The sequence below is a fragment of the Gobio gobio genome (genome assembly GCF_949357685.1).
Source record: "Gobio gobio genome assembly, chromosome: 20".
In the NCBI taxonomy this organism is placed as follows: Eukaryota; Metazoa; Chordata; class Actinopteri; order Cypriniformes; family Gobionidae; genus Gobio; species Gobio gobio.
The window spans coordinates 19,407,111-19,421,240 of NC_137113.1; the positions used below are offsets into that span (position 1 = coordinate 19,407,111).

Below are 14,130 nucleotides of genomic sequence, written 5' to 3' on the forward strand. Positions count from 1 at the left end.
TTGACACACTCCCCACTTCTTTTTTTCAAAAGTGTGTTTAACTGTTTTGAGACAGATCTCCTAGAAGTGGTAAATTCCTCCCTTAAAACCGCAGTAGTTAAGCCCCTCCTGAAAAAGCAATCTGGATAAGACCACATTGAGCAATTACATACCAATCTCAAATCTTCCCTTCATAGACAAGATCATTGAAAAAGTTGTTTTCAATCAGCTGAACAAATTCTTAAGCTCAAACGGATACTTTGACAATTTTTAATCTGGTTTCCGACCGCATCACAGCACAGCACAGCTCATAAGGATAATAAATTATATTTGCCTCAATACTGACACGGGTAGATTATCAGCGCTGGTGCTACTTGACCTTAGTGCAGCATTTGACACTGTCGATCATAACATACTTCTTGACAGTCTGGAAAACTGGGTCAGGCTTTCTGGGATAGTCCTCAAAAGGTCCAGGTCATACTTAGCAGGGAGAGGTTATTATGTGAGTATGACCATAGATCTGAGTGGACATCCATGACATGCGGAGTCCCACAAGGCTTAATTCTTGCACCACTCCTATTCAACCTCTATATGCTCCCACTGAGCCAAATAATGAAAAAGAACAAAATTGCTTACCACAGCTATGCAGACGACACACCGATCTACTTAGCCCTATCACCTAACGAGTACAGCCCCATTGGCTCCCTGTGCAAATGCATTGATGAAGTTAACAGTTGGATGTGACAAAACGTTCTTCAGTTAAACAAAGAAAAAACTGAAGTCATTGCATTTGGAAACAAAGATGAAGTTCACAAGGTGAATGCATACCTTGACGTTAGGCGTCAAATAACTAAAAATCAAGTCAGGAATCTCGGTGTGATTCTGGAGTCTGACCTTAGTTTCAGTAGTCATGTAAATCAATTATTAATCAGCATACTATCATCTCAAAAATATATCAAGAATTAGGTGCTTTGTTTCCAGACAAGACTTAGAGAAACTAGTTAATGCTTTCATTACCAGTAGGGTGGACTATTGTAATGGACTCCTCACTGGCCTTCCCAAAAAGACCATTAGACAGCTGCAGCTCAAATGCAGAACTTTGCTGATTCTGGCACCAGTCTGCAGTCCTCAGGTCTTTAAACTGGCTTCCAGTTACATTTAGTATCGATTTTAATTATACTGGTATATAAATCACTTAATGGCCTAGGACGTCAATACATTGCCGATATGCACAGATCACTCAGATCATTAAGATCATATCAGCTAGAAATACCAAGGGTTCACTCAAAGCAAGGAGAGTCTGCTTTTATCTATTAAGCCAGCCGCAGCTGGAACCAGTTTCCTGAAGAGATCAGATGTTCTCCGACATAGCCACATTCAAATCCAGACCCAAAAAACATGTTTAGGCATTTGCTGAATGAGCTCTGTGTTTTGTCCGAAATGCTTGCACTTTATTTTATGTTTCAATTTAACACTGTTTTTCCCAGAGCAAATGGGGAAATTAATTAAATATAAGCTGAAATGTTTTACCAGATGAGAAGTCGATCTACAGTATGTATCATCTTTTTACTCTTTTAATTCCTTTTATAACTGTATCATCTTTGTATCGGTTTTAATTTTCCTTACTTTTATTTTGTGATTATTTTTGAATTACCATAGTGTATGAACTGTGCTATATGAACAAACTTGCCTTGCCTCATCAAGGCTGCATTTATTTAATCAAATAATGGTAATATCATTACAAATAATAAGAGTTTTCAGCATTAGTCCAGTCTTCAGTGTCACATGACCCCTCAGAAATCATTTTAATATGATGTAATTTGGTAGCCTAGAAATCTAGGTGCACCCTAGCGGCAGCAAATGTAATTTGCAGGTAGGGCGTCTAGCAACTATCCACTGGCTTGCGAGCTGGAAAAACCAAGCTCTAGTCAGGCCAATCACATCGTGTATAGATTCGGTGGGCGGGCTTAACATAATGACGGCATAGATGCGGCGGTTCTGCGTGCTACTTGTAAACAAAGAAGCTGGCGAACAGTGGTCTTTTGAATCGGCTTTGGCGACTGGAAGACATGGAGTTAAGCTTTTCTTTGAGAGAAGAACAAAGAGTGGGACTGAAGTCATTCTTAAAAAAGGAAGATGTGTTCGGAGTTTTGCCGACGGGATACGTTTAAACGGCAAAAGTTTAATCTATCAAGTATCAACTAGCTCCGCTTCACCTTCTTCGTTGCTCTGGTTGGTTGTAGCGCTATCCTAGCGCTATCCTTGATGTGGGTCTGACTTGTCAGGCTACTAATTTGGTGCTCAGGAAACATTTATTATTATTATCAATGTTAAAGGATTAGTTCACTTTAAAATGAAAATTACCCAAAGATGTATTCACCCTCAAGCCATCAGGTGTATATGACTTTCTTCTTTATGATGAACACAATGGAAGTTTTATTAATAAATCTCCTGACGCTTTCAAAATTTATAATGGGAGTGAATGGGGCCCAGCGGCCCACGAGTCTGAAGAACCGCCTTCCATATTCAGCTTATGAAGAAAGTGTAACTCCCCTCACAGTTCAACACGCTTACTCTACGTCTGAGTCATACGGAAGCCGGCCTGGCGGAAGCTAGATATTTTACTTTATAACGTGTTAAATATGGATACTTTTCTTACACAAACCCATCGATTCGCTTCAGAAGGACTTAATTACCCCCCCCCGGAGCCGTGTCGAGTACATTTATGATGGATGGATGCACTTTTTTGAGCTTCAAACTCATAGGCCCCATTCACTGCCATTATAAAGCTTGGCAACATTAGGATATTTATTAATATAACTCCGATTGTGTTCATCAGAAAGAAGAAAATCATATAGGCTACACCTGGGATGGCTTGAGGGTGAGTTAATCATGAGGTAATTTTCATTTTAAAGTGAACTAATCCTTTAAAGACAGTTGTGCTGCTTAATACTTGTGTGCTTAATAGTGTTCTTTTAGGATTATTTGAATAGAAAGTTCAAAAGTATTAATTTTAAATGGATATCTGAACGACGCAAAAGTCGTTACTGGCACTTTTGATCAATTGAATGCATCCTTGCTGAATACAAGTATATTTTATTAAATATTACTGACACAATTTTGAAAGCTATAAATAGACATTTTAGCTTAGGGTAGATGCATTTACATAAGTGTAGGAGAGTCACAGTATGTGCTAGTTTTTGTATAGTAGTGCATAGTCCTTTTTTAAGATATTGTAATCCTTTTTAAAAACCCTTTTTTTATGGTTTTTAGGATCTTTGTTAATCTCATTACATTCTTACATGTGCAATATAAGCCTGAAGCTTAGATTTTGCATGATTATTGGCAGCTGCTTCGATGTTAAAACTGGAATGTAAATGGTAAATGGACTGCATTTATATAGCGCTTTTAACAGACCTACGGCCATCCAAAGCGCTTTACATTTTTGCCTCACATTTACCCATTCACACACTCATTCATACACCGACGGCGGTGTCAGCCATGCAAGGTGCCATCCAGCTCGTCGGGAGCAGCTGGGGTTAGGTGTCTTGCTCATGGATACCTCGACACTTGGTCAGGTGGAACTGGGGATCGAACCACCAACCTTCCGGTTTGTAGACAACCTACATGAACCACTGAGCCACTGCCGCCCCTCAATAATGGGGTGCTTAAATCAATAAGTATGCCTTTTGGAAGAGAGGGTTTGCCAGTAGGTGTTCTGGTTTTGTAGAACAGATGTTGCTAATTAAATGATGAGACAAAACAAATCATGGACACATTCGAGCTTGTAGCTCGACCACAAGCAATTCGCAGGAAACTCTGGATTGATGGCTACAGTAACACAAGCTTCCCTCTGGCGATACAACATTCCGCACCGTTTACACTTAAGTCATGCAATTTCCTATGACTACCCACTTGCAGAGCCCAATAATAACACGCACAGCGAGATTTTGATTTATTTAATTTCTTGAAGAGACTGATAAATGCAAAAGGAAATGTGAAACGTTTGACTGGCGCCTTCAATCCGCGGTTGTGCAATTTATTATTAAAGGTTTGTTTAATATGAGGGATTTCTCTACAGGGTCATTAAGTAAAGTAATACGCTCTCTCTAGACATCAGACTCAATTCTTCCACTTTTGAGCTAATGTTTCCATGATAAACGACGCTCGACATGTTTTGCCAGCACGAGGCTTGGCACTTTGAGCTGCTCAAAAAATCCCATAACTGCTTATGACCCTGGTCTGAGCGTCAACCCACTCTTGAGTTTGATGACTGCATGAAGACGTCAGGCTCCAGTTGTATGGCTTCCGTTCTTTTGTCTCCAGAGACATGTCGACTGAGAGAATCAATTTTATCCTTCCACATCCTTGGTTCTGCCAGAGATAGATGGAGGGAGTGAATATGTTATTTTTTTCCCCACTTTAAACAACTGAAAGACCGTCGAGTCCTTACTGACATTGAGAACCAAAATAGAACACTGCAGGGGTTTGTTCTCTTGGCCGTCCAAATGGATTATCTAAGCAACTGGCCTGCTGTATTGTTAATCTTGATATTACTGATCTGAAAAAACATGCATTTCCTTTTTATCAATCAATAAACAATGCGAAGATTATCAGCATGGCCTTTATGGCATTTTTTTTTTTACATTGTTTCTATTTTATGCTAAGGATATTGAGTGTAAAGTGTCACTTTAGCCACCTGCTACACTTTTCTATATCAGTGTTTCCCAGGAATATGCCAGATTCATTGACTGAGCATAATGCATTAGTTCCTGAGGAACAGAGTTCAAATACATGAATATGCAGGCCAGTTTAACCCTAAGCGGCAAATGCCACCATATGGATTGTGAGATGGGAAAGCAATTTGAAGATGATTTTGTCCCAGATTGTCTGGTGATTCATTTCTTGGTTCTAGTACACACGCACAGCTGAATGGACTACTGATGAGTGTGCTTAGTATTAGTGCACTAATGTCTCAGATTAGTGGACCATTTGTTGCTTTCTATTGTATTTTGTTGATTTGCTAGGTGGAGTCTCACTGTGAGCTAGCATCTTTGTAAGAAATGAATGTGTCGTTGTGTGTTATTGCAATGCTATGGACTGTAGGTTCATTAAACTTCATTTTCCAGTGTTGTACACAGTTTTTTCCCACACTAGATTTGAATCCTTGTCATCCACTTAATTACAGCTCTGTGGAAAATAATGTAATATTTCTGTGATAAGACGCAGCATTTTGACTTACCAGACATGGAAATATGTGGGAAAAGTTACTTTTGGCACAATAAACTTTAGTTCTGATTACATGCATTTGTATCTGGTCTGTGAATGTAGCAATATTTTTATTCGTTGTCATTCGATTTTTAATAATGTGTGATTAAGCTTGAGAAGTAATGTTGGACATACAGTGGCAAGAAAAAGTATGTGAACCCCTTGCAGAATCTTAAACAAATTGAAAGTTATTTTTTATTTAGTACCATCCTGAATAAGATCTTTTATATAAAATATGTTTAAAAAATAGCTGAATGCATAAAAATTATCCCGTTCAAAAGTTTATGAACCCTTGATTCATTACCTGGATGATCCACTGCTGTTTTTTTGTTTTGTTTTTTGTGATGGTTGTTCCATCACAAAAAGTCCCTTGTTTGTCCTGAGCATTTAAACTGTCCAATCATCATTTTTCCAGCATCTTTTGCATCACTGAAACCTTTCCATCTTTCGCATATCCGAACCCTTTTTGCACCAGAAGGAAATGCGATGCATTAAGAGCTGGGGGGTCTTTTGTCCACATTTTTCTTATTTTGTTAATATTAAATATCCATTCTTTTTGCATAGCAACAAAAGATACTTACATGTTTTCCGGAAAAGAAAAATTAAATACAATTTACCTTGATCTTCAAATTCAAAAGGTTTTCACCCCCAGGCTCTTAATGCATTGTGTTTCCTTCTGGAGCATCAGTGAAATGTTTGAACCTTTTTTAATAGTTGCGTTTGAGTCCCTCAACAGACCCTTTTCACATTTACGGGTTTCTCAGAGCGGAAGTCGTCATAGTTGGGTTAACTTTTAGGGTGGTGAATGAGAGTATACATTAAATATATTTTTTGTGTCCCCATTTGCTCAAATAGCAAAAGAAACATTTCACAATAGTGATTTCACAACTTTCAAAAAGAGGGAAAAAATAGAGAGAGATTAATAGCGGCAGTGAAAAGAAAGAAAGATGTTAATTTTTACCATTACTCCCAAAGATGCTGTATTAGAAACTTCCTCACAGCAGCGGTAACTTGTTTTTTGTAATTTGACGCAAAAGTAATACAATACAAATGTATTAAGGCCTATACACACTGAGAAGAATATTGCGCGCGCTTATTGCCAGCGTTTTTCGAGACGTTTTTCAGCACATATTGAGTGTTCACACCCAAGCGATTTTCCCTGACGATGCGCCGAGTGAACGTGCAAATTCAGTTGATGGTGCTCCCGGTACACAAGCTGGTGCTGCTGCACTTTACGCTTCTGACACTCGCTTGTCACACAGAAGAAGAAGAGAGACAGCATTTACGTGCTTGCAAAAGCCATTCACACACTTTTTGCTAACTGGCAAGCATCAATAGCAGCTCATCTTCTTCTTTGTCTACCTACTTCTTCTTCGTTGTATCAATGTGTGCTCGGCAAGACCGTTTTGTGCTTGAGCGCCACCAACTCGTGCTTTACTGTCACTGTAACTTTTACTGTAACTATTATGTGCCATTGATCACTACGCAAAGTTTGTGTTTAATCAAATTGGTGTTTAATGAAACCAAAACAAAGAAAATCCACATCATTGATAATATTCATGAAAGGTCTGCTTTCCTGGAGTCTGCAGTCACTGGGTTGTTGATAGTTCACCTGTAATGAAATGAAATTGTTTGAATAAAAAAGATAACACACAACACTGAACTCTACTGAGCATCATAATCACGCTTACCTCGACCTGGGATTATGATGGGAACAGAAATGGTTGGTCTTGGAAATTTTGCTTCAGACAAAGCATATTGCTTCTCCAGAATCTGAAGCTTTGCCTTTTTCATCTCCAGCGTGGCCCGGGGAAGGTTATTGGCCTCTTGTAACCCCTGCTCGATCCCCCGCAACACTTCCAGCGTCTCCTTTTCGAGCTTCACCAGCTCTTCACTGCAGTCACATCGGATAGAACGCCTTCTGGAGTCACTCCAGGATTGCTGGTGCTGGGGACCTCAGTGGAGGCCGATGAAGGTGCAGACAGGCGTGGTGACGCCGGAGAAGCCCTGCCACTGCTGGCGAAGGAAGAGGGCATAAGGGTGCGAGGGGGCAAGGATGGACTGTTCTGAGAGTGGAGGGGTATCCACACCTGCTCTCAGATCTATACCCCCCCCGAGATGAGGCAGCTTCCCCAATGATTGCCAGGGCCTTTTCCTCGTCGGGGCTGAGTGCAGGCACCACCACCTGTTCTTGCCGGGTCTCTTCAGACTGCAGCACCTCTTGCTTTGGCTGCAGTGGCAAAATCGTGCCACTTTTTACGGACAACTTCCCACTCTCTCTGTGGGCTAGAACTTGATGCTGCCATTTTAATTTCTATGCTTTCCCAGATATCCTTTTTAGTTTTGATGGACACTGTTGAAAACTTGAAAAAAGTATGTCTTTGTGCTGTGTAACCTTGTCTAAAAGTATGGTCATTTCGGTTTGAGTAAAGCTGGGGGCTCTCCTTTTTCTTTCTTTTTTCTCCGCCATAGTAGCAGTTGATTATATGTTTCTATTGAGTAGGCCATCCAATAACAGAAATGAGTTATTTACACAATAATGTGATGCAGCTGCTGGGCAATCATCCCTGCTTGTGGAGTAAACCAAGAAATTATGGCAAATATATTGTAATATTATAAATGACTCTTTCAAAGGCCAGTGAAGGCATACTGCCAGTTAGTGTAGCGGGTTGACGCATGATGCAGTTGAGAATGAGATTGCTAGTTCGTGCACTCATTTAAAAATTATATAAAATATCCATGAATGCAACTTTGGATGATAAATGCAATTTCAACTATTTCTGAAGTGCTTCTTTTATAAAGAACATCACTTTCTCGCATAACGCAGTGAAACAGCCCCTGCATGGAGTGAATAATCGATTCTTGAGCCATCGATTTAAACCAATTCCGCCACGGACAGCATCTGGTAACGTTGCACTTAAGAAGGTATACCTTAAGCAACCTCCTAAGGTATAGTTCGGGAAACACGCATAGAAATGGTATACCTTTAGAGTCTTCGTAGCGTGCTAAGAGACAACGTTATCGGGAAATGCAGCCCAGATCAGTCTTGAATATTCATGTCGAGTGGAAAAGTAATATTGTTTGTGATGGTAATGGGTTTTTTTTTTCAATAAGTTTGCTTTTTTGGTTATTAATTATAATAATGCTTCTGGATAATAATAAAATGAAATTTCTAAAATCCACACCGTCACTGTGCTGTTCTGTCAGATACCTTGTCATTTTTCATAGCCATCTGTTATTTTTCTCCTTTTTTTTGTGGAAAATCTGTTAAAAATTGGTGTGAAGGCAATGACAAGCATTATAGAGGATATAATTGTCCTGTCTTTATAACATGCTATTAATATTAGCCTAATGGTATGTAAGGGACACGAGGGGAAAAAAATCTGCTTTTATATTATTATTCAAACCTGGAATAGCGGTTTGTGAAAATCACAGTAGGCCACAGTAAAGTTCCCCTGACTGAAGATTCATGCTTACCTTTACACGAACGGGTTAAGCTTTCCAATCTCTTCACTGCATCACCTTTAACTGCGCCATGGCAAGCGTCTCGGAGTTGAACTCAAACTGATTACTGGATGACGCAGACTTTCCCCAAGAGTACATGCTCGGCGGACGCTTTTTAAACGATGACGTGTAGCGGTAAAAACTCTTGTGGCGGTTTTTAAGATACTCTCGATAATTCTTGGTCAGGAGCGTGTACAGAAACGGGTTGATGCAGCTGTTGCTGTAGGTCAGACTCGCCACGAGGTAATTGATGCTCGTGTGCGTGTTTGAGGCTAAACTGAAGGGCTTGTGGTACAGGGGGACAAGTTGCCATATCCAAAAAGGCAGAAAACACGCCCAGAACACGAGCACTATCGTGAAAATCATTATCAAAACTTTCTGTTTTGGCGAGCGCTTGCTGCTTTTGTTAATAGCTGACGTTTTTTGAGACTCTAGGTACGTCTTGGCTAGTTTTGTGTACAAGTAACCAATTACAAGCCCTGGCGCCATGATGCTCGTGCAGAACAGGACAGTCAGGTACAATTTATACGCCTGGGGTGCCCAGGTGGGCGCGCACATCCGTTTCACCCCTCCATCTGCAGTTGTTTTAGTAGTCTGGTTAACCATGACCATCATGGGAAGAGTTAGGACGAGGGACAAAATCCAAACGCCCCACGCCATGGCTTTTCGGTAGCTCTTGGAGCGTTTCACAGTATCCAACGGTTTAGTCACTGCCAGGTATCGCTCCATGCACATCACAGTCAGAGTAAAGATGCTCGCGTGCATAGTTAACAGGTCCAGACTCAGCAGTATCCTACAGCCCACATCCCCGAAGTACCAGTCCTTCAGAAAGTACGTGCACACAACAAAAGGAATCGTGGAGAGGTAAAGAAGATCCGCGAGCGCCAGGTTGATGATGGAGATGTACATGGAAGTGGCGAAGCGTATTGAATGACACATGACCACCAGCGTGTAGACGTTTCCCGAGACTCCAACGATGTAAACCACCGAGAGCAGCGTCCCGAAAGTCGATGTTATCACAAGCTCGTCCACCGAGCCGGGGTTGCTACGGGACGGACCGCTGACACTGCCAGACTTGTTGTAATTCATTGCGCTCGGCGATGAATGCGGAGCTCTGCACGGGAACTTTATGCCAGGTGCGCCAGACCCCACACACTGTTTGGATATTTGACAGATGTGTCTGAGCGCACTCGCTGTTGTCCGCAGCTCCTGACGTCAAACCGTCGCTCGCCACTAAATGTTTTCTAAGAAAGTTTAGAGGCAACGTGCATTTATTTACAGTTTTTGCTTATGTCTTTTACTAGATTGCCTCAATATTTCAGGGAACAAACATCTGATAAAAAAAGTAGGCTACATAACGCAGACATGTCAGAAAAAAATGCAAAAGCCGTCTGTTATTCACTCAATTAACATTATAATTTCTGCTCTACGCCCAGACTCATGTTTTGAAACGAGTCTTTTTTTTTCCTTTTTTTTTTTTTTTTTTTTTTTTAAATATAGGCTACGCGTGAGACGTTAACCCCATTATCACGTGCATCTGACCTTGGGTTAGTCCCACAGTGATCTGCAGCGTTCTCATAAATCGTACCGGTGAAAATCAGGACTGCAGACTAAAAAATGACTGTTGCCATTGGCTGCAAAAATGAAACATTTAAGAGACAAATTATCTTTTTTATTTATTTACATAATCAATCAAACAAGATGGTTTGTTTCTCAAAAAGGGCTCAGTGCTGCCTGTCATACAAATATTCAGCTAATTTTGTTTTACTTGCTGTTTAAATGTTGCTATTTGCTTCACACAAAGGTCAAGAAAAAAGGAGACCACAAAACCAGTCATAAGGGTCATTTTTTTATATTGAGATTTATAGGCTACATCATCTGAAAGCTGAATAAATAAGCTTTCCATCCATTGATGAATGGTTTGTTAGGACAGGACAGAATATTTGAAAATCTAGAATCTGAGGGTGCAAAAAAAATCAAAATATTTAGAAAATCAATATATCTAATATAACTAAATATCTTCTTGGAAAATTCTTTGCTTAATATCCTAATGATTTTTGGCATACAAGAAAAATCTATAATTTTGACCGATACAATGTATTGTTGGCTATTGCCACAAATATATCTGATGGTTTTGTTGTCCAGGGTAACATTTTAGAACTACAGTATGTGGCAGACCAGATTTCCTATAGCTGAATAACCTTACATAATCCCTGTCTTATAAATTGTTGTTGAATTGTGAGCTCTGATATCGCTGTAATCTGATTTGAAATTAAGTTTGCTTCTTGATTTATATATAAAACAACCAGCAACCGTAAGAGTGCAGTTATTGTCATTTGAAAATCCATTTTTATTTATTTCACTACCAAGAGACAATGCTAAATTCGTTTTTTTGATGCAAGACTTGTTAGGCAACACCACAGTAATTTCCCAAGTGTTGTGGGAGTGTTCTTGTCTCTGTTGTAGTTAAGCATGGATTTATGTCTTGGCAGTCCCCATGCATTAAATGTCGTTTTGATATCGCTGTGTAGAACTTTGGTCAACACCTGTTGTTGTTATGGTCTATGAATACATTTCACTTTTATTAAATGAAGTAGTCATGTATTGGGACATGTCCCTCGGGGCTATGGAGTAAATACCAAAGCTTAGTGATTTTATATTAAAGCATTCACCACACTTCTTCCGCAATATAACTGCTTTATGTTTGTGAATGGAGCTGTCATTGATCCGAGTAGATCCTTGCACAAGAATGAAAGGCAGCACCACATGAGGCAGAGAATGTTGTTATATACAGTAAGTACAGAGTGTGCATGAAGTTGAGAGCTCTTTGGCTGTTTTTTTAGGCCGAGAGCACAAGATTGACAGGGCGGAACTGTAGCATAACAGTGGGAGCTGAATACTGATGATGCTCTACAAAAGCTGCTGAAGAGGAACTTGCAGACAAGTGGGCCAATTCAGGTGCACAAGGCACAGGGAGTTGTTTGCATATTTAGATGATTTGCAAAGCAAGACACTTCCTGTGACAATTCTTGGTGTTTTGATTAGTTGCATGACACAAGACACCTTGTTTTCTCCTTCAAGGAAAGACATTATTTTCAGGTGTGTTAATGGGGAGCTGTCCATGGTGCTGAGAGAACAGCTTATGTTAAGGTCTTGAAGTTGTCAAAGCAGACAGATTTTGCTTTGATTGCATATGATCAATCACAAATACAGAAAGCATTGCTTGAGAAAGAAATGCTCCTTAGCAAAATTTAATTAGTCACAATGTGTCGAGTTATTGTTCGAGGGTGCAATAATTCAGAGTGTAAATGTTTAGCAGGAGTGAGTTATTTCAGTTTTCAGTGATCCAGGGCATTGTAGGCAGTGGTTAAAGGCTGCAAAGAATTGTAAATATGGAGAGAACACGGCTACGAAAAAAAAAAAAAAAACCCCTCCTTGTTTGCAGTCAACATTTCAATCTGGATGAATACGAACACACGGGCTGTGCCCGAAATCGCCCCCTATTCATAGTTTTCAGTCTTGTGACTGTCGCCGAGCTCTGGGGGGCAAAACAGCCATAGAACTGCAGCACAAGCCTGTCAATTTAAAAAAAATATGTGAACAATATGCAAGTTTTGGGGATTTGTCATCATTATACAGCACCTGCTGCAGTATATCAATCACTAAAAATAGCGGGACATTTTTAAAACACTTAATGTGAAAAACACTTATAGGTGAGTTGCACCAATAAGGATTAAATAAAGCAAAATGTAATGCTAAACAAGGATTTGCTGATATGGGTTTTATTTTAAAATGATTGGTGTTGCACCACTTAATTTTTTCATGAACTGGCTTTTTTAATTTTTTTATACTGTTGTCTGAGGTCAACTTATGATGTTTGCGTGGTATTTACATTCAGAAACATCATAATGATTAAATAATAGGCTTTTTTCTGCCTTGCTTTTGAGGCTCTTTGAAAAACGGACGGTTTTGATGGGCGTGCCACACTGAAGACTTGGAAGTAAACGCTCACGGCTAGGATTGGATAAGATTTGCATATTTAATGAGTTTTCGCTCCCCTGTCAGTACACGTGAGGAATTGTTTTGAAAGCGTCAAAGCGTTTTGAAACTCGCAAAATGCCTTTATCAAACAAACAAAATGATTCATCGCTCATCCACCTGTGATTGATTGGAATGTTTCTGTATCATTTCGCCCGATCATCAGTGAATATAACCGCAAACCGTACACACACACACACACGCGCGCACAAGAAAGGAATGTTATTTCACTATAGCTCGCCTGAAAAACGCATAGCCCCAGGACTTTGGGCTTTGCGAGCTGGCATTACAAGTCCGATTCTGATTACGAATTAACCAATAACACCTTCTCCAGTCTGTGACCGCGTGCTAAGGTATGTAATCAATAGATATCAAACGATCTGTAACAATGCAATACTAACACATATAAAAAAACATGTTTTACTCACATAAGTGTGTTGCACCGTTCCTGTCGGATCCAATATAGAAGGCACAGCATTGTTTTAATCTCAATATGTCTGCAAATCCAGTCTCGACCTCTGTCTTGTTTACAATCAATTCCGTGGTGAAATGAAGCGAACAAACGCAATGTCTTATGCACGTGAGCTGGAACCGTCATGTTTATTGCTCGGTAGCGCGATCCGTTTAGCTCCACGAGTCGGTGGGCGGGCTTGAGGCGGTGCTTCTGCATCCTATTACGTCAATGGTCGACATATTGTGAGAGCTCTCATTTCTGGGCCTAGTGTCTTTAAAAGCTTTTCTTTGACTAACAAGGACGTTTTCAGCTCTGAAACTTACAGGATATTCTTATATCACGATGAACTTTTATATACCAAAGGCTCAAAGGAAAGTTGATTTCTCAATTCATCACCCCTTTAAACACAGATTAACTATGTAGAAAGACCATTAGAATTAAAGTGCTGATCGGGATGAACCGACCCCAGGCTAAAGAATCCTTATTAGTGCAACCCGCCTTAAAGTGTTAAGAGTGTAACAGTGATATTAAAAGATTAAATTCAGTTTACACTTTTTTGATGATGCATACTATATAGGCTACAGGCGAGTAGAACATGAACGCAACACGTTTTATTTAAAGGGCACCTATTATGCAAAATCCACTTTTACATGATGTTTGAACATAAATGTGTGTTGAGAGTGTGTTTAAACAACCACCCTATAACGATAAAAATCCTCCCACTATTTTTTTTTAATCCCCAAAAATCATAAGCAGTGTTTCAGAACAAGCTGTTCTCAGATTCTCTGTAGTGTGACATCACATTGCAAAGGCCCGCCCGCAAGGTTTTGACTGACACTGCCATTTTAACATAGACCCGCCCTGTGAGACCTGTATGCAATCTGCCA

At 39.9% G+C, this 14,130-nt stretch overlaps 1 protein-coding gene across 1 annotated transcript; it reads right to left on the reverse strand.

The window, feature by feature from the left end:
- Positions 1-6,750: 6,750 nt before the first annotated feature.
- LOC307144062 (urotensin-2 receptor) lies at positions 6,751-9,927 on the reverse strand. The gene is made up of 2 exons (XM_079846042.1): positions 6,939-9,927; positions 6,751-6,859 (listed from the first exon to the last, which is right to left on the reverse strand). The coding sequence occupies exon 1, from the start codon at positions 9,838-9,840 to the stop codon at positions 8,758-8,760; it is 1,083 nt and encodes a 360-aa protein (XP_079702168.1). The 5' UTR covers positions 9,841-9,927; the 3' UTR covers positions 6,751-6,859; positions 6,939-8,757.
- Positions 9,928-14,130: the final 4,203 nt, after the last annotated feature.

What these genes read in the sequence shown, in the direction of transcription:
- LOC307144062 (XM_079846042.1), bottom strand. Translation starts at nt 9,840, where the DNA reads ATGAATTACAACAAGTCTGGCAGTGTCAGCGGTCCGTCCCGTAGCAAC.